This window comes from Rattus norvegicus, chromosome 14, assembly GCF_021556685.1.
Source record: "Rattus norvegicus strain SHRSP/BbbUtx chromosome 14, alternate assembly SHRSP_T2T, whole genome shotgun sequence".
NCBI lineage: Eukaryota > Metazoa > Chordata > Mammalia > Rodentia > Muridae > Rattus > Rattus norvegicus.
In genome coordinates, this window is record NC_141547.1 from 5,637,045 (window position 1) to 5,658,079 (window position 21,035).

The following is a 21,035-nucleotide window of genomic DNA, read 5'->3' on the forward strand; positions in this document are numbered from 1 at the left end:
AAATCACAAAGGCTCCCTGTACACTCTGGTTGTTTGCTGTGTTTATTCTTTGTCTTATGATAGGTATGATCAGGTGAAATCCCTATAAATTACTAAGTTACCTAGGCAAATTTTTAAGTTCTAGATATCCTAAAAATGAGAGTATAAATTTCTATTCATTGATTTTGATCTCTGACTACAAGAATAACTGAGACGCGGTGAGATTCTGCCTATAAATCAATCAATCAATGGGATAGCTGAAATTCCATGGTAAAAACTGGTACCTCAGGCTAGAGGGACGGCTGAGCAGGGAAGAACACTGGCTGTTCTTCCAGGACAGGGGTTTGGCTCCCAGCACAAGCGTGAAGGCTCACATGCACGGAGGCCCACAAGCATCTGCAGATCTAGTTCCAGGGGATCCAGTGCCCTCTTCTGGTCTCTTCAGGCACTGCATGCACACGGAACATCATGAAGCAAAGTTTAAGGGAATCAGGTGGGCCATTAACTGCTCGTAAGGGGGCACCCTCCAAGGGAAGCCCAGTTCAGCAGGACGTCACTGCCTCTAAGGACAGTGGGAAAAGCTAACCATAAGAACCAGAAACACAAGTCACCAGCAGTGGGGTTTTATATTTATTGCAACTACAACTTTTCAAAGAACGTTAGTTATTTAAATTTTGTTCAGACATGCTTAAATATATACAAAACGACAGTCTCTAATCCCTTGAGGAGAAGGCGGAACTTCAGTGTTCCTCATCGGTTCAGGCACCTCGCCTTGTTGCAAGCATTTCCAGTCGGCCTTTGAGTGTCAGTTCTGCAGCACTGCTTCTGCAGCGCAGCCCCTGCCGGCTGGCTCGCGGGGACAGGCTATAGCCCGCGGCTGTCAGCAGCACAGTCCTCGCTCCAGTGGGCATCTCGCTTCTCTGCCACGAGTTTGATGAACTGTGAGTGACTGGCATACAGCTTGAGCTGGTCGCTGATGTCCACCCACTTCACCTTCCCCGCATCATCTCCAGCCTCCAGCGTGAGGTTGTCCATCGTCTCCCCTAGGTTCCAAAGACACAGCACCAAAAATAAATAAGTAAGTAAATGAATAAATAATAAATAAAGATAAGGCAGGACTGTTTATTCCATTTTTAATGTAATTCTGAATCTTCAAATAGTCTTACTAAAAATAAGATTAAATCATCATTATTAGTGGCCAAAGAATTAAAAAATGGAATATTCCAAAATGCCTGAACTATAACTAAATATTTGATGAAAGTGTACCAATACAAAAGTGTTTCTCCTTAGACAGGAGAGAGAGAGAGAGAGAGAGAGAGAGAGAGAGAGAGAGAGAAAGAGAGAGAGAGAGAGAGAGAGAGAGAGAGAGCTACCATTTTATATGAAACTCACTAACCTCCAGGATTACAGAGTTAAATATAAAAAGCCTAAAAGCAAATTTCTAATTCACTTTGAGGTCTTATGCTATGTAATTGGATGGCAAACAGCAAACTATAAAATATAATATATCTACAATTGAATTTACTGTTTATAAATGTCACCATTGCTAGAAATGTAAATGACTATCCCTGCAGGTCAGATGGCGGTGTTTACCCAGTGTTTTAGAGAATGAATTCTCCCACTTACTCAATAGGTGTCAGGATGCCCTATGCACCAGACTCTGCTGCAGGCCCTGATAGATGGGGGGTTTACAGGTCTAGGACTCAGCTCAGTGGCCAGTGCCTGCCTACCAAACATGAAGCTCTGGGTAACATCCCAAACACTGGAAATGAGTCCCAGTGAACAGGGAGTGGCAGCTTACAGCAGCAATGCCAGCGGCCCAAGGACTGAGGCAGAAGTACTGATGTCAGCTCCGAGCCAGCCTAGGCTACATAATGACACTCTGTCTCAAAAACTTAACCAGAGGAGACAGAGAGAAAAGTATTCAAGGCAGCACACGTGTGTGCTTTATGTGTGTATGTATATAATCATGTGTGGCTTTATGTGTGCATATAAACATATGTGTGTATGTATATAAACATGTGTGTGCTTTAAGTGTTTATATAAACATGTGTTGCTTTATGTGTGCATATAAACATGTGTGTGCTTTATGTGTGTATATAAACATTTAGTATCATATACTGCCTTCTGTAATTTTTATTTATTTTTATGTGTATGGGTGTTTTGCCTGCATGTATGTTTGTGTACCACATGTGTACCAGGTGCTGGAAGAGGCTAGAAGAAGGCACTGGGAATTGAACCTGGGTCCTCAGGACAAGCAGCCCGTGCTCTTACAGCAGGGCCATTACATCTTTCATTCTTTAAAATGAGCAGAATCAAACTTTTCACCTTTATGAAACAGGTTAAGGACATGGCCGTGATGTGCAATGGGGTGCCACACTCATTAGCATGGAGATGACTGAGCTCACATCATCGTCCAGAACTGTAATCCCAGTGTTTGGGAGTCAAAGGCAGGACTGCCCATGAGTTCATGGCCAGCCTGGGCTATACAGTGAGCTCAGGACAGCCTGGGCTATGTGACAAGACTATCTCAAAACAAGAACAAGAACAAAGAAACAAACAGTGCTGGAGCTCAGGGACGCTGTCAGCAAACAGTGCCCAGGATGTGTTTTTAAGTGAAACGTCAAACAAGAAACAGAACATGCAGTTTAGCACCTTCTTATCTATTCACCGTAAATCCACAGCGCCTGAAGACGCCAAGGAGAGAGATGCTAGTTAAAGCTGGTGGTTTACTGTGTCTTTACATCTATTCTCTAAGTCAGTTTCAATTACTCTACCTAAGTAAAAATCACCATTGCAGTAAGACGGCAAAAGCCCTCCTTAAAGATAAAGTTTTGGCAACAGGCACTGAGTGCCAGGCTGGCATCCATGCTCTACGTCTATCTGCACTGCAGTCCCCAGCACCGCCACCCGCTCCCGGCCCTCCACAGCCATTACGAAGCTGTTACCTCAGGGCAGCCCCAGCATCCCGTGTTCTATCTGAACCAATGATATCTGGACTTCCTTTTACTCCTCCGACCACTTGACCTACCACTCAAAACAAAACTGTTTAATATCTGAGACGCAGAGTTCAACAGCCGCGTCTCTCACAAGAAAGCTGAACTGAAAACAGAGTTCTCAGATCCAGCAGAGAACATGAGTCACTGGACATACCCACCCCTCAGGCAGAAAATCCCTTACAGCAGGGAGAGGGGACAGCAACCAATCTGAAACATACGTTCGCTGCCCTCGTGAGCAATTCTTTTACCAACAGGGATTGGACCGAAGGAGGAACACACCTTAGCTCTTACCAAGGGGTCTCTTACAGATGCCCAGAGGTGCGGGGACGACAGATCAGTGAGATGAGGGACAGGCCTAGCGCCTACAGCTATGGCCGAGAGCTAAGTCAGCGGAGCATACCACCAGGCAGAAAAACCTGTACAGCTCTACGCTACTTGCCCTAATTCCTTTTGTTAGATAAACCATGACCAATCTACACAGGCAAAGCAAACACATTAAAACTTATGAGCAAAGAATGTTCTTCTTACAGAGAAAGAAAGGTCAACCATGCATCGGATACATAGTCAACCTTCATCTCTGGGGAAAAGGCCATCTGTTTTGAGCCTCACAGTTAAATAATAGATTGTGCCCAGTAAAGCTGGGAAAGCCCCATTCTAAACTCCATTGCACACATCTTCTACGTTCTTGTACTAAGGAATGAACTCAGTATCTTCTTGGAACTGCTGCAGAGAGAAAGGAGATGGTGCTGGAGTTTCCCAAGGCCGAGGAAAGGCCGAGAGAAAGGAGACCTCCCAAGTGCTGGCTGCCCAATGAGGACAAGTGATTAGCATAAGATTGGGCAACTCCGCAAAGAGCCAGGAGAGCTGGGAGTCCTCTGCAGCCGGTCTTGTTTCACTCCTCTACAAAGGAGTGCCAAATGCTTCAGACACCCAGCCTAGCAAGAAAGGACCTTCTGTGCATCAGCTAATTTGTGAAGATCTTAATCATTCTGAAGACAGTGGCTCCTTCTCTCCCAAAGTGACAGTCTCCTGATAATTCTTAAACCTAGAGATCAGGAAAAGCGTGTACTCAACACACACGCTTATTACATGCATGGCAAGCCCAAGGCTGCAGCACAGAGAGGGTCGTACAGCAAGGTAAATGCAAACGCCATTTCTTCCCCATCACCAACTGCCCCACGCAGAGTCTCACCTGCTTTTGCAGTGACTGCTCTAACTGCTGGGCTTACACTGCGTTACTCAGGCTAACCCGGCCTTAACTTCACATGCTACCAATGCATGGAAGACTTTAGTCACTGCTGATAAACGCTGACAGCTTCGTCCCAAGGACTCTTAATACCAACAACTTCACCTGCAGATGCGACCCTAAGCTCAACAGGTGATCGATTTAAAAAGCTGTATTTGTTTTTTTCTCTCTCCCCCTTCTTCTCTCTCTGCACGCTGTCTTTTCCCTTTTTTTCTCTCGTCCCCTCTCCCCGCAGTGACTTCCCTAGCCTCAATCCTTGGGGCCTAAAAGCAGCTTTTCAATAAACCTGCCATAAATATATATGTTAAACTCTAGATCTGATGCTGTCCTAGCAGACGTCTCGGCTTCAGCTGGTCCTCGAGGTCCAGTCATAGTTAAGTATAAAATTACCTGTCTCATCATGGTAGTTCACTGCCTCAGTCTCCATCCATGCGTTGTCAGTGTTCCGAGGGTCGTCGACATAGCCCTTATATATCTGTTTGCAAGAGGGGAGGCCAGAGTGAGGGGAGACGGACGAGCTTCCTTCCCTGGGTGACACTTGTAAATACTCTGCTGCACACATCACCCTACTGAACTGACAGTTAAATGGCTAAGAGTTTCTGCTATATCACATGTTTTTACCACAAAAAAAAATGCTTATAGATTAATATAAATGGGGGCTGGAGAGATGGCTCAGCGGTTAAGAGCACCCGACTGTTCTTCCAGAGGTCATGAGTTCAATTCCCAGCAACCACATGGTGGCTCACAACCATCTGTAATGGGATCCGATGCCCTCTTCTGGTGTGTCTGAAGACAGGGACAGTGTACACACATACATAAATAAACCTTAATATATATGGCACAGAATCCATAACATAGTTTCATAGACATGTTTATATTTCTCAGGGTGCAATGTTCTCTTTTGAGGCAGTTTTAAAATTCGCAGAGTCCTCAGGAACACACAGTTTGTGAGGCCCTGGGGCGTAGCTCAGTGGTGGAGCATTCACAGTGTACTGGAGGCCCACGTCCGACAACACCAAGGGCAACTGAGAAGTCAATCTGAGCCATACTTTCTGTAAAGGTTCCATAAGATAAACATTTTTGTATTTTAATAATTCCTGTGATTATGACTTCATATACTGAAAGGTACATTGTTCTTGAAAACCCTAGATAATATATAGATAAATCTAAAAATTTAAATTTAAAGCTTATTGATACCGGAAAAAAAAATCTAGATCTAGTCATTCAACACAAACGTGGGAAGACATGAAAACACAAGGTCCCCTTGGGAGGCTGAGGAATGGATTAGGAGACCCAGTACTGGGTCACAGAGAGCTCAGGGCAAATGCTGGGCAAGCCCAGGGAGACCATGGATCCCTGGGGCTTCGACCATCTGTCAACCAGGCCTAACCAATGAGATCTCTGTCTCAAAAGCAAAGAAAATGGCACCCGAGAACAAAAGCTTTAGTCTTTCTCCTCAACCTTACATAGACAGACAGACAGACAGACAGACACACACACACACACACACACACACACACACACACACAAAGACAACATAGGCACACAGCAAATACTTAACCAGGCTGAGCTTTGTGTACAACCCTAAAAACACAACAAAGGTAAGAGATCCCTATTTTGGGAGAAAAACAAAGCAAACCAAATGACAGTCAAAAAGAAGAGAGACTCTGTCATTTCATTATTGACGCCCCAGGCTTTCTGTGGTGTTTCCTTTTACTGACAACGAGTATATAAACAATATAGGCATATAGACATAAACCTTAAATGATTAGCAATAAAAACAAATAAACCTATAATGTAAAGGGCTTTTCACAGCAAGCTGGACTTTTGTAAACAATGAGGTCTGTTTAATGGATTCTCAGTGTGTAAGAAAATAGCCTGTGTGTCTATCACGGCAAGGTCGGCCCTCAGCTAAGAAAAAGAGGGTGGGGAGGGCAGCAGTAAATGACCACGTGGGCTAAGGCCAGGCTATAACCCTTCAGCAAAGGTGCTGTGAGCAGATCCCAAGGCCCACCCGACTGAGCCCGACTGAGCCCGACTGAGCCTGACTGACTGAGCCTGACTGAGCCTGACTGAGCCTGAGTGAGCCCGACTGAGCCCGACTGAGCCCGACTGAGCCCGACTGAGCCTGACTGAGCCTGACTGACTGAGCCTGACTGACTGAGCCTGACTGAGCCTGACTGAGCCCGACTGAGCCCGACTGAGCCCGACTGAGCCCGACTGAGCCCAACTGAGCCCGACTGAGCCCGACTGAGCCCGACTGAGCCCGACTGAGCCCGACTGAGCCTGACTGAGCAGGCGCTCCTTACCACGAGATGCTCCTGGCTGAAGAGTGCGTGCAGCTTCTCCTCGATCTCCCTCTTCTCCGCACTGGACTTCTGTAACGAGTTCAGGGCTTCCTCACCAAACTCCCTTTTCAGTGTGGCACTGATCTTCTCTCCGGGGTCCACCATCCCCTGCAGTCACATTTTTGAGAAGTGGTGAGCTTTGGCCCACTCCACACATATTTACTGAGTGGTACAACAAACATGTCTTATTGTATTTGCACACAACAGTTACCCTTACCCTTCTGAGAAGCACTGCTTAAAACCTCAGTTTCCAGCTGAAGCAGCCAAGAAAGGCAACTCATACACTGGGCCACAGTAATTGGTCCAGGGTTAGCCTATGGCAAACTGGGCCAGGCAATGTCACTTCCTGATGCTTTCCAAACTCAAAGTACAAGGCCTGGGAGCAAGGAAACAGCACAACGGCTCTTGTAGTTCATTGCAGCCAATGGCCCCTTCAGCAGAATGCACTCCCTTCTGAGGGCTGCCTCACTGCTGTTAGGTTTATCCAAAATGTTTCTGCCCAGAACCCATGCGACTCTCCACAGAAACAACTCCTCCACTTCCTTTGGGACGTCACTTAAATGTCACGTCCCCTAAATCATCTTTTACTTCCCTTCAGTTTTCTTTTACCAGCTACCAGCACTGTTCACTCATCTCACCACACTGTCTGCCTTTCCTACTGAAACGTGCCCGAAGGCAGGGCTGCGTGTTCATGTGGCTGCCATACCTCACGGCCTACAGCATTAACCCATGAAGGCAGAGTCAGTCAAGGAGACCAACAGGTCTCGGGATGCAGCAGCTACTGTAGCTGCTCCCGTGACCGGAATTTTGAATGGAAATAAAAGCCATGCAATCATGGTCGTGTGAGCAAAGCTGGCTGACCCAGCTCATGGAAACCAGCCTACACTGGATCAGCCAGCTACAGCCTGTAACTCATCCTGGTTTTACACCACAAAGAGAAACACATCCTTGCCCACAGCAGGGTAAAAAGCGTCATCATTTCATTATGTTTGAAAACTGTGAGAATTCAACAAGTAATACTAAAAGCATAAAACTGAGTTCAGAGTAGTAGATGGACCTGACACAATGAAGCCAACCATAGGCCAAATATTCGAGGGCTCGCTCTCCATGGCTACCTTCATATGAAGGATGAGCACCTGGGCTCACCCAGCAGCAAGTACACAGGACAGAACACGGGCCTCAGTCTAGCCAAACCTCCTGCTCCTTCCAAAGACACCAGAATTGTCCTGGAATCCTGCGAGCCTTAGACTATCATCCTAAGGTTGGTGTCGGGGAGCTGGAGGGAGCAGGCTCCTCATGAGGGAGCCTCCCAGCAAGCAGCAAGCAGCGAGCACTGACAGCACCAGCAGCACCAGCAGGGGGCGCCATGCTCACCCCTGGGATCGCCCACTCTCCACAGTCTTTCCTTTTGATGGCGACGAACTGCAAGATGCATTTCCCAGAGACAGGGTGTGTGATCTTGTTCCCGCTCTCGTCCCTCTTCCACCTGTGGGCAGGAACACAGAACAGCCAGTCATGCCTTCCCAACTGCCATTATCAACAAACAGGTTTTCTAGAGAACACCAAGCACGTTACTCCAGCGGACTCACAGGCTGTTCATTCAGTAAGTCTCTCTCATCGAGAGACGCACTGACTGATGGGCCTGTGTCATCTAGTATAAGTACACAGTGTGACAGGCAGACAGTGAGGAAATTGCCCAATGATTCAGTTCTTGGAACTAGTCTCCAGTGCTGAGCAATGCATGACTGTACTTAGTCACACTACATGTTCCGTATACCAAGTTTGCAACCTTCTACAGGAAGCCACAGCTGTTCAGTGGCCAAAGTCTTGATTCTTATACTGTTTATACTCTAATGTACCTCCTCGGAGCTGAGAAAGCCCAGATGCTTTAGTAAACGTCTGCCGGGTGTGTTCAAACGTTGACACCGCAACACGGCTTTGTCATTCACAAACCTCATGTCTGAGAAACGGGCTCTCGGTAACTCCACCCCTGCCCCAATCACCCCATGTTTTAAGCGAGGGTACCGTGTTATGCTGGGCCACACCATGTAGCTTCTGCACACCAAGCTGGACACGCTTGGGAGACAATGCTTGGTGTACACCCGCAACACAAAACCACAGCTTGATTAACTGACTGCTGAGGACTGAGTTTGAAGATTTCGGACAGGCCTCAAATTCATAGCAATTCTCCTGTCTCAATACGGGAACTACAAGCGTAAGCCACAACACTGAGCCACAACTACAGGTTGTCCGTATAGCACAGCATTATGGTTTCACATAGAGTCCTGTGTTCTTAATAGAACAAACATATAGTTCTACACACACACACACACACACACACACAGAGACAGACAGACACATACACACACACACAGAGACAGAGAGAGAGAGACAGAGAAAGACACATAGAGAGAGAAAGAGAGAGACATACATACATACACACACACACATACACACACGGAGAGGGAGAGGGGGAGAGAGAGAGAGAGCGAGCGCTGACGTCTGCATTTTTTTGATCACTCAGCTCTTTGCTACTGAAACGTCTCACCCAGTGTTTACCTGGTTATAATAGGATCTGCTGCATGATTTGGGCCCCATCTCCCCAGAAGACCCCGGCCAACTAGTCCTGTCCTCCCTGCAGGATTTCTAGGGTAGAAAAGGACAAAAGACCACCATGCAATCAATGAAATAATACATTCACTTTTAAAAGTCTAGCTTGACACAGCCTGTACCTGTGTACACGCATGTGAATGTGTGTGGGCAGGTGTGAGTGTACACGTGTGTAGGCAAGAGTATGACATTTGGCCTGCAGTGTCCGTATCAACAGCTCTCCAGCTTAGTGAGGGAGGGGCCATCAGCCCGTCTCCAGCGCCCTAGCTAGCCAGCCAGCTTACCCGTCTCTGCTCCTTTCTTGAGTCCTAAGACTACAGGAGCCAGCATGCCTGCCCAGCTCCCCTATGGGCTCTGGGTGCCCAAACTCCTGTCTCTAAGCCTGTCTGAGAGCTTTATCCAACAGGCCATCTTCCCAGCCTGCAACTAACTTCTTAATCTAGTCCACAAGGCGCTCACACCCATGATTTTTACTGCTGATAAAACTGAGTGACTTCTTGTATGTTTTGTACTAAAATCTTAAGCATTTCTTTTAAGTCACCAGGATAACTGACAATAATTTTTTTCTTTCAAAATCACAGGACAGGAATGGGAGGTGAGCCACAGGAGCCTTGATGTTAACATTACTGGGTTTTACTTGTCTTTTGAATTACGTGTGTATGTGTGTGTGTGTCTGTGTGTGCGTGTGTGTCTGTGTGTGTCTGTGTGTGCGTGTGTCTGTGTGTCTGTGTGTGTCTGTGTGTCTGTGTGTGTCTGTGTCTGTGTCTGTGTCTATTGGAGAACAAGCTATAGGAGTCCACATCTCCCTCAACCATGTGAGCCCAGGGATCCTCTACAGGCGGATGGGCAGGCGGGCGGGCGGGCAGGCAGCCTTGTCCCAGACCTTACCTACTGGGCAATCTCACCCCACTCAACAAAGCTTTAATTTTAGTCTTCCATGGCTCATGTTTGCATAAATTCTTCCTTTACCCATGAGTTCATATAATAAATAACCAATGAAAACATACATTTCAATCCTTTTTATAATTTATTAAATTAATTACTTCAACCTTCAAGGTAAAATTGTGAAACCTCTTTAATTCCTGTGTCTAGCACTTACTAGTTGTATGCAGACTGCTAACATTCCTTCCCAGTCCAAGCTCAGTGCACATGCGATTACTTCACATGTGTAAGTTCCGGGCCGCGCCTGGCCCTTACAGCCATGCTCTGAAGGCCGGCACCTTCCTTCCCTCAGAGCCACCGTCCCTCTGCCCAGCACCTTCCTTCCCTCAGAGCCGCCGTCCCTTTGCCTTCCTTCCCTCAGAGCCGCCGTCCCTCCGCCCAGCGCCTACCTGGGCCTCCCGTTCTCAATCTCGTACAGGCCGTTCTGGCTCTTCCTCTCCACATGCCCGTCCTTCTCATTAAATCTGGGAGAGAAGCTACTCTCGCTGCAATGAGAACGACAATTCGATAGAGCAACGGTTAAAGAACAGCCACAGCTCAGCAACAGCTCACCGCTCTTCATCACAAACATAGAAATAGCAAAAGCTCATAGCACTGAGGTCTGATTTCAAATCACCTTACTCAATCAGAAAAGACCCAAGCAGAAAAAGATGCAGTGTTATGAGCTGTGTTGTGCCTCTTGAAAGAAGAATGGAAGCCCCTCCCACACAAGCAAAAATGTCACCAACACAGACCCATCTGTGGGCACACTGTGGCCACTGCTGGCCCCCACACAGTTCCAAACTCAAGACTTCTCTGAACACTGTGGTATCTCTACTGTTCCAAAGCAACATTAATCACTTTAATTTAGTGCATATTGGTTAATGCTGTCAAACATCCATATTATCAAAATTCATAAGAAGTGACTTTATCCCATCAACTGTAAAAGAAATATGATACGTAAACAGACATGATCCTCTGGAAATGCTGGAGATGCTGGCCTGAACTGCACGTTTCCTAGGCTGCACCTGCACACTTCAGAATGAGCACTTATGTCGCCTCAGCAGGAACACTTTGTTAATAAACAGTATTAACAAACTTGCAAAGAGGCCAGGCACGGCACACACCTTTAGTCTCTGCTTGGGAGGCAGAGACAAGGGGATCTCTGACTTTGAGGCCAGCCTGGTCTACAGAGTGAGTTCCAGGGCACCCAGGGATACACACTCAGAAACCCTGCCTTGAAAAATAAACAAACAGGGCTGGAGAGATGACTCAGTGGTTAAGAGCACTGACTGCTCTTCCAGAGGTCCTGCGTTCAAATCCCAGTAACCACAAGGTGGCTCACAACCATCTGTAATGGAATCCGATGCCCTCTTCTGCTGTGGCTGAAGACAGCTACAATGGACTCATATAATAATATGATTGTAATTACAGTATAATGATAAATAAATCTTTAAAAAAAAACCACAGAGTTTAAAAAAAAGAACAAAAAACCCAAAAACCCAAACAACAAAACAAAACAAAACCACCCTTGCAAATAGACCCAGAACCCACACAACTCAATGAATCTCTATATAGTTGGCAGAGGCACTCAGAACAGAAGCTGTGAATTTTTTTTTCTATTCTTTTTTTTTGGAGCTGGGGACCAAACCCAGGGCCTTGCGCTTGCTAGGCAAGTGCTCTACCACTGAGCCAAATCCCCAATCCCGAAGCTGTGAATTTTTATATTACATTTACACTTTCTGTATCAAATATATTTTATGTACTTATCTACCACCCAAGCCAAAAAATAAAAAATAAAAAAATCCATGAGAATTAGAACAAACGTGCAAAGAGTAGCTGCATATGCTCTTTTGTGACTCCTGTCCATCACCTGCACTCAGCCCTCACTCTGACCACCCCGACAGTTCTTGATAGACTGTATGAGGGAGGCCTGGGGCTCTGCTCCGAGGAGTTATACACCCCAACCGTCAGCACAGAAAACAGTGCTGCTTGCTTTCTGACTTTTTAATTGATACACAATCACTGTGAATACTATGGGTACAGAGGGGTGATCCGATACACATAAAAATGTGATTTTGATGTGCTGTCCACATTAGCCATGAGCACTTACATCTCCTTCACAGTTGCCATTTCTTTACATGGAGAGCTTTCTCTCTTTTCTCTTCTCTAGCTCTTTGCAGCATATATAACAAAGCACTGTGAACAGTAACGCCCTCTATGCCACAAGACAGCAGAACTCACTCTCCCTATGGACTCTATGTAGGGAGCTGCTGGTTATCCAGTCGTCTACTTCCGCTTCCTGGCCAGTAGTTAGCACCCTCCTAACACCTACCTCAATCACTTCCTCTTCCTGGTCAGTAGTTAGCACCCTCCCAACACCTACCTCAATCATTTCCTCTTCCTGGCCAGTAGTTAACACCCTCCCAACACCTACCTCAATTACTTCCGCTTCCTGGCCAGTAGTTAGCACCCTCCTAACATCTACCTCACTCAACTGCTTTGATTCTTGTTGTAAGTGTGGGGCCGTAGGAGGGTCAACCTCGAAGGAGTTCAGTCTCAGGATTCTCATCTACTCATTGAAGAGCCTCTTACTGGCTTGGAACTGGCCAAACATGCTGGGCTGCTGGCCAAGCTCTGGAATCCCACAACCCTGCTTCTCCAGCACTAGGGCTGCAAGCCCATGCCATCCCTCCTGGCTTCTTCCATTGGTGCTAGAGCCCAGCTGCTTTCACAGCAAACACTTTACCCACTGAGCAATCTCCCCAGCCTAACATGTCAGACCAACAGACGGTCTGCCTCCCAGATTATGAAAATAGAAACGATGTTCTAAAAATGTTATATAGTGACTGGCTCATAGTGAGTGCATCAAAAAAGAAAATGTCATCATCATGTGGTCTCAATATTGTAGAACCTACAAATCTGATCTCATGGAGGCTGAGGGCAGCGTGGAGGCAGCCTACTCAATGGGCACTGAGGAATACTTACTTACACAAGGTTTAGGGTCCCAGCAGTACTATACACTAGAGTGACGTCAGAGCAGCCATGGACTATTGCAAAAGGCTAGAAGAAATTATACACTAGAGTGACATCAGAGCAGCCATGGACTATTGCAAAAGGCTAGAAGAAATGATGCGGAATGCTTCCAACTTAAAGAAAGGATGTCTGAGGAGAAGGCTATGGTTGTTTACGCCGATTCAAATGTGTACGTGCATCAGAACATCAATACGTGCAGTCTTATGTCTTTACACGTGAGCTAAATACAAACGTAGGCTGAGAATTTACCTTAGTGGTAGATGCCTATCAATGCCTGGCACAAAAAAAAAGTAAACTAAAATAATTCAAATAATTCGAGTGAATAGATAACTTTTAAGAATGACGTTTAGGCAGGGCTGGGGATTTAGCTCAGTGGTAGAGCGCTTACCTAGGAAGCGCAAGGCCCTGGGTTCGGTCCCCAGCTCCGAAAAAAAGAACCAAAAAAAAAAAAAAAAAGAATGACGTTTAGGCTGATTTCAGGCTGAGCGCTTTGCCTGCATTTATTATGTGCACCATGTGGGTGTCTGGTGCCCATGGAGGTCGGAAGAGGGAGTTAGAGCCCTGAAGCTGGCATTATGAATAACTGAACACCACCATGTGAGAGCCGGGAACCAAAACTGGTCCTCCACAGGAGCGGCAAGTCCTCCCGACTACTGAGCTCACTCTCCAGCTCTAAAAGAAAATAATTCTACTATGGTGTTATATTTGTCGCTTACACGAGACATAAAGGCAGGGGAAATGGGATGACACTTCTGAAAAGGCATAGGGTTTTGGTTCCGTGGGAGGGCTGCTGCCCCGGCAGTGACCACAGCTGGTACTGAGGGTAGCACCTGAAGCTTGCTGAAGACAGAGCTCGAATGTCCTCGCTGCAGGAGAAGCCTACGGGCTAGAGATGGCTGTGTTAAGTGTTTTACTGTGGTAATCATTTCACAGTGATGCGTGAACCAAACCTCTGGGCTGTATGTCATATCCATATAACTTTTGTACACCGTAGCTCGGCAAAGCTGGAAAGAGAATAAAAGGGAATGTAATCCTAAACTATGAAGCAGTCCAGCTCTTGCAGGGACACCCAGCTCTCACTCTCTCTCCTATCTCTCCACGCTCCCGTGCCCGTCATCGGGTTCTGGTAATCTGGAAGAGAATCTGACAAGTGTTTTCACAACCTCAGATGTCAGCCCAGCTCTGTCAGAAACAACAGAGGGGCACTGTTAACCCAACTAGAACATGTAAAATCAGAGGCCGCCACTTGTCATCACTCCGAAACAACAGCAGCGATTTCAAACCAAAATAGATTCGCCCATTAGGGGAAGTCCTCACAAAACATGGCGAAGATTAAACAAGCATGGACTGGTCGGTTTGGGAAAATTCAAGCAAATGTAGAAATGGACTTGGAAAAACACCCAGCATGGAACAAAGCGATTTTTTCAAATATCAAATGATAACTTAAAACCCTGACTTTCCATCAGTCTTAGAACCAGCCACCCACTTATCTACTCACCTGATCTGAGGGTCTGCCCACTGGGGTCCAGCCAACACAGAGACCGCGGTGTACTCCACTGGGTTGTAGTCCTGCCACTCAACAAGCCAGCCCACCTTCTCATTGGGAACCTTGCTTCGCTCGACTTTTGAACCTGGGTAAGGAGATGTCCGGGCCTTGTTGTGGGAATTGTCTTTGACACCATTAGAACCAGACATGATGTTGGCTTTAAGGTGAAACCCACAGGATGGAAATGGGTTTCTAAGGAAAGGGAAAGAAAAAAAGACATCTTATAGACATTCCAAAAATATATGAATTAAAGAGCCAAGTTCAAATATCCTAGAAGCAGGACATTTTTCAATCTCAAAAACTTGTAAAAAGAGGAAAATAATAGATGATTACATGTGTGTAATTGTTCTTCCAGAGGACTCAAGTGTGATTTCCAACCACCTATAACTCAACTCCAGTGTATCTAAGGTCTCTGACCTCTGAGGACACCTGCACTCCTATACACCAGGCACAGGAGCATTAAAATACAAGACAGGATGTGAGGGCGATCTGGCTGCGACATCTGTCACCCCATTGATCGCCAGGGTCGATTCGGCTGATCTGGCTGGCTAGGCGGGTGTCCCCTTCCTCCCTCACCGCTCCATGTGCGTCCCTCCCGAAGCTGCGCGCTCGGTCGAAGAGGACGACCTTCCCCGAATAGAGGAGGACCAGTCTTCGGTCAAGGGTATACGAGTAGCTGCGCTCCCCTGCTAGAACCTCCAAACAAGCTCTAAAATACAAGACAAACACTTTTTTTTTCTTCAAATCAAAAAGTTCAAGTTAAGAACATGTAATATCCACAAAAGGTTTTTCAAATATGAAGATTTTTAAAATTAGCTAACTCTCGACTGGAGAGCTAACTCCGAAAAATGCTTGCCACGCAAGTGTGAGGGACTGAGGTTGGGGCCCCAGCACCAACACAGACACTGGACCTGCAAGCACACATCTGTCACCACAACACTGGAGATAGAGTAGGCAGAGAAAGATCAATAACCAGCCAGCCTAGCCCATAGGTGAGCTCTAGGTTCAGGAGGAGACCCCATCATGACAAGGGACTAAGACCTTGTCCAACATCAACCTCCAGCTGCTACACACACACACACACACACACACACACCACCCATAAATATTTAAAAAATAAACAGTAAAATATATGCAGACTATGCGCCTTCCCCACAGAGACGTGCTAATCCATTTACATCTGCTCTCTAATATGAGACAGTGCTGGCTATTGGAACAAGAATACTTACTGTGCACATATACAAAGCCTAAATATTTTTTATTGTATTACAGGACTGTGCAATCAACAGATAGGAGTTAGGAAATTAATAACATGCATCTTACGAAGCAAATACCAGTTCCCTAAGACTGGCAAAAGAAAAAGAAAGAAAGAAAAAAAGAAAAAGAAAGAAAAAAAGGAAAAGAAAGATAGATAGAAAGAGATCCAATATCTGCATGCTGCTACGAACTGAAGAAAATCTTCAATACTATAATTCATAAGAGATAAGTGTACACCTACAAAGCACTTTTCGAAGCGCTGGAAATACTCATCTGACCCACACAAATCCTTGCTCTGGAAATGTCTAGTATTTCCTGTTGCACCTCTGCTTAATGTTTAGGTAACACGTACATGTGAGCACATGAACAAGCTTATGCCACTGATAAAACCTGTTGAGAGCCGGTAGGTAACCTGACTTTCCAGTTTTTACTAATAAAGATTTTTGAAACTAGGTAAATCACAAATTCTCACCGCAAAACTATTGTACTGCCCTGGGTTTCCCTTCACTGTTAGTCACAAAATTGTTTTTAATATATTTTTATTCACTTATTCTTAGAGAATTCTATACATATAGATGCCTCACACTGGAGACATGTGTGTGTGTATGTGTGTGTGTGTGTACACATAATTGTATTTTGATCATACACCCAACTCCTCCCAGATTCCCACCCAGCAGTCATGTTCTCCTACATTTTTATATTTTATTTTTGACTTTATGTATGTGTTCGTGCATGGGGCCCTGCAGGAGGGCAAGGGGATAGCAATGGAGCAGGAGTTTATACCTAACTTGAGATCTGAGAATGAACGGGGACCACCCACAAGTCCACCAGAGCTCTTAACTGATGAGCTATTTCTCCAGCCCTCTAGTGGCTCCTTCTGTTTCTTTTTAGATAGCCTTTTTAGACAGTCTAATTAGTGCTACCTACATAGTCCTGGGTGTGGAATGTGGCCAATCCATGAGGGGCCACACCCCTAAAGGAAACGGTAGTCACAAAACTCTTGAAATTACATGTCTCTAGTTTCTCCCCAGATGTTTTACAATATTAGATCAGCAAGCACTCAACTCGTACTTGTTGACTCAGCTTTGGGCTGTTCTTTGGAATATGCAGTTTCGGTTCTTGATATACTACTTTAAGAGTTTCTTTCCCTGTCTTACTAAAGAATAAACTCCAAACAGCTTTACACTGTTCTGGTAACAATCGGAGGTGGGGTGGGGGGGAATGCCATTGGTGATTTCCAGAGAGCTGGAAGTTCTTCCCTCCACAAACCCCACTGAAGATGTATAAAAGGAAGTTAACTCACACCATCAGAGAGAGGACACCCTGATTAAGGGGTTTTTAAGCATTGTCAGGAAGGCAGAAAACGGATGGAACCGTGGGGCCTACAAACCAAAGGAAAAGTAATTCTACTATCAAAAAAATGAAGGAAGATGTCACTCCTGTTAGGAGAGCCCACAGAAATTTCAAATTCGGTCTCACACACCGACCAAAGAACCAGGGAACTGACCTCTTTCCCCTTCGAACTGAAGCTTGGTGAGTTTTGCCTCCTGGATAAAGTCAAGTTTGAGGCGTGGGTGTACGAGTTTTAAGGAAGACACTTACAGACACTGGTGTCAGAGAACTTAACAGAACCAGGCTTACAAACTTTCCAAGTCACTAGGAAATAAAGTTGTGGCCACCTTGCTCAGGAGAGAAGGGAAAGAGCGAGGTTCCCAGTCCCCAGGCACTGGCACACACAATTTCCAGTCTATCCAAAAGCCAATAGACAGCGCACAGAAAGCACTGTCTGCTACGCAGATTAACAGTATACATGTTTCCATTATATGGATTCAGTATCACCCCTAGCACAGGGCGACACGCCACAAATGCTCTTTAAACTCTGGCGATCTCTGAATTAACGTTGGCGCCTTTATCTAGAAGGACAAATTCGAAACTCAGAGATCGAGGAGGGTCCTTGCTATTGGGTTTTCCAAAATTGACTACGCCAGCACAGCCTACATAACCTTTGGGAAAGGAAGGAGGGGATCGCAGGTCCACCCGAGATCTGGGAGCCGCAGCCCATCCTAGAAACGGGGTACCTGGGTGCGGGGATGGCGCGGCAGCCTGAGGACCGGACAGTTACGGACGCGAGGGCCACCGAGAGCGACACGGTGGCTACCGCCTTCCCCAGGGAGCGGCCAGCCATCGGCGCCAGGCGAGCGGCCGGCGAGGGGTCTGAGGTGTCCGACCTCGCCGGGAGCCCCGCCGCGAGCCTCACACCAGCAACCAGCGGGCACTAGGACCCCGCCGCGCTTCCCCCCAGCGCCGGACGCCGACAGCCAGCGGCGCCCGCAGCCCCACGACGTACCCGGCGCGCGACAGCGCTTTACGGCGACGCCGCAAACCAACCTGTGTGCCCAGCCTCTCCGTCTGCGCAGGCGCACGGAAATGCTGAGGCGCGCGGCTGGACGCGGAGACCGAGAACACTGAGGCGGAGCGGAAGGAGGGTCAGGGGTGTGATGTGACGGACGCTGCGACCACGTGTTTCCAGGAGAGGAAGGCGGTACGGAGTCACGTGAGCGGTGCGAAGTTTGAGAAGACGTAGAATGAGTCAGTGGCGGTCGGTGAAACAAGGTGGTTTGGGCGATTCATGAAACACGGTGGTTTGGTTTCCAGAAGTAATGTTGGCTTGCTTTTTGAAACTTGCCCACATAGCGGATTCAGAGACCGCCTGTGAGCAATAACTGTGGGCTTCCCATCAGTCAGGTGATCCGGTCAGTCATGTGACCGCTCCCCCCGGAACCCATAAGGAGGGACCCCAACCCTGGAACGCACTCTGAGCTCCCCAGAGTCCCCTTCATCACGCTGCTGTCCGTGGTGTATCTCTGATAAGCCTCTTGTCCAAAAGGACAGCTGGCCTCAGTGTCCCACTCTTGAACCCCAAAGCCAAAACTTCTAGACGAGCTGTGAAATTAGCACGCGGTCTGGATAATAACGAAGGACTGAAGTTAATCAGGTTGAAAGTGGTAAAGGCGGCTTGCACTCCAGCTTTCGTTGGTTTATTTGTCGGTGACACAAATTTTTATTTGTCGGTGACACAAATTCTAAGTTTTAAGTCTATCGTCAACTTTGGCCTTTCAAAACACACGGTAAGGCACTGGCTCTTAAAGCCAGATCAATCAAATACTAACTGTATTCTGAAATCCATCTTGGGATGGGACAACAAGAAGAAACAAAGAAGAAACGACTCTGCCGTAACGGTTTACAATACTTTAGGGCATTGCTTTCCAGACTATGCTACACCCCTTAAAATACCCGTTTAGAAAAACCTAAATTTTCTCCCACCCCTAGCCCAAACCTGGTTACTTATAGGTAACTACCTACAAAGTAAATATTATACCTTTTATTTCTCTGCACTTTGGGGCGCAAGCCTACCACCCCACAGTTTCCTAGAGATATGACAGGTGTTCTTTGAGGTAAGAGCACTCAGGAAGATAAATCACCTCGGGCTCCAGCCCCTTCCAGAGATGGATGTCTTCAGCTTGCTCCACTGCTCCTGTCCTGAGAGACGAGTTTATTTCTCCTCTGAACAAATAACAATTAAGAACCCATATGTCCCAGTCCTAGCCGTCAGCACACCCATGAACACCGTAGATCCTTCAGCATTATCCCCTGGCCTTCTACTTTTCTGAGTCCAGTCCATAATGTAGGCTTTCTTAAAGCAGTGTATCCAGTAAACAATTTCCTTGTGACTTTTACTAATATCTTATACAAGCTTTTTTTTTCCAAGATGTATTTACTTTTAAGTGTATAGGGGGTTTGCCTGAATATCTGTGCACCCCAGGTCGTTAGTTCCCACATAGTCCAGAGGAGGACTGGAGCTACAGGCAGCTAGCTGTGCACCATTGTATAGGTGCTAGGATTTGAACCCAGGTCCTCTGGAAGAGAAGCAAGCCAGTGCTCTTAACTGCTGAGCCATCTCTGTAACTCAGGCATTATTTATCGTTGGCCGCTCTTTCAGATAGCATTTTTCTTAACGAATTGTTGACGTTAAAAAAAAAAAGCATAGTTCTCACTGCAAAGGGTCTTAGTTTCTTCTGGAGCAAAATATGAATTCCTCTGGCCCCAGGAACACAGATTTAGATTACCCCAAATATCATGTTCCTAGCGGTAACAAGTTTAAGTTTCAGTAGCAAAAGAACAGAGTCATAAATTAAGACATTTTAAATACATGAATGGAAACAGGTTACAGCAAATCAGTGAAATCCTCTAATTAAGACATCATATGTTATCTGATCTTTGGAATAGAGTCTGTTTATGCATTAAAATGGGGTTTATGTAATAGTCACACAGAAGGCAATAAATAGCTCTTTAGATAGATAACCCAAGACAATTTGACTCTGGACCTGTAATTTCAACTCTTCACAGTGATTGATTCCTAAGCAGTTAACCAGCCCTATAGAATATTAATGTAGTCGTGACTTTTTCTAGGAACATCAGTTCAATGTGCAATTGAAAGCAGATCCTAGTAGCTTATGAATGTAAATTCCAGCTCTCAGGAAGCTGGGGCAGAGGGATCAGAAGTTCAAAGCCAGCCTGGCCACATAGAAAACTTTATCCATAAAAAGAAAAAACTGTATTTAAAAAATAAATACCAAGCCGAGCATGGTGGCACTCCAGCACTCCAGAGGCAGAGACAGATGTACCTCTGCAAGTTCGAGGCCAGCCTGGCCTACATGGGGAGTTCCAGAACAGCCAGGGCTACATAGAGAGTCCCTGTATCACAAAGCCCTCTCCTAGAGGGGAATGAACAATAACTAGTAGTAACATCAGACTAGGGGAAGTGCTCAGCGGCTGGACATGTAGCTAAGTTATTAGAGTGCACAAAGCCCTGGAGATGCCCGGTGATCATCTTATAATCCTCAAGCAGGAGATCAGAAACCCAAGATCATCCTTGAACCACATAGCACAATCCAGAGGCTATGCTGCCTCGAGAAAGGAGAAGAGAAGAGAAAGACCAGCCAGAGGAGAAGGGGTGAGCTGAGGGAGGCCCTACAAAGGAATAGATACTCTCCTGTGGGTGGAAGTTACTGATTGAGAAAGGATCACTGTCC

The 21,035-nt window shown here is 46.3% G+C and overlaps 2 protein-coding genes across 8 annotated transcripts in view; one reads left to right on the top strand and one right to left on the bottom strand.

Moving 5' to 3' along the window:
• Window positions 1-596: 596 nt before the first annotated feature.
• Window positions 597-18,412, bottom strand: Nudt9 (nudix hydrolase 9). 4 transcript variants are annotated; one of them, XM_087582824.1, is made up of 8 exons: window positions 18,331-18,412; window positions 14,638-14,877; window positions 10,514-10,609; window positions 9,132-9,218; window positions 7,947-8,058; window positions 6,534-6,680; window positions 4,615-4,699; window positions 597-1,022 (listed from the first exon to the last, which is right to left on the bottom strand). In XM_087582824.1, the coding sequence occupies exons 2-8, from the start codon at window positions 14,832-14,834 to the stop codon at window positions 844-846; spliced, it is 903 nt and encodes a 300-aa protein (XP_087438950.1). In that variant the 5' UTR covers window positions 14,835-14,877; window positions 18,331-18,412; the 3' UTR covers window positions 597-843.
• The window catches only part of Hsd17b11 (hydroxysteroid (17-beta) dehydrogenase 11), a 49,871-nt gene continuing 47,193 nt past the window's right edge, over window positions 18,358-21,035 (top strand). Inside the window, exon 1 of one of the 4 annotated variants that reach the window (XM_087582403.1) lies at window positions 18,358-18,555. The gene's annotated coding sequence lies outside the window, so the exon portion shown is untranslated. The remainder of the gene's footprint in view (window positions 18,556-21,035) is intronic. The other 3 variants (XM_087582406.1, XM_087582405.1, XM_087582404.1) reach the window with 3 other exon arrangements.

Coding starts and splice junctions, on each gene's coding strand:
- Nudt9 (XM_087582824.1), bottom strand. CDS start 14,834: ATGTCTGGTTCTAATGGTGTCAAAGACAATTCCCACAACAAGGCCCGG. Junction 10,610..14,637: donor TGGGCAGACCCTCAGATCAG/GTGAGTAGATAA, acceptor TTCTCATTGCAG/CGAGAGTAGCTTCTCTCCCA. Junction 8,059..9,131: donor GCAGATCCTATTATAACCAG/GTAAACACTGGG, acceptor TCCTGCCCACAG/GTGGAAGAGGGACGAGAGCG.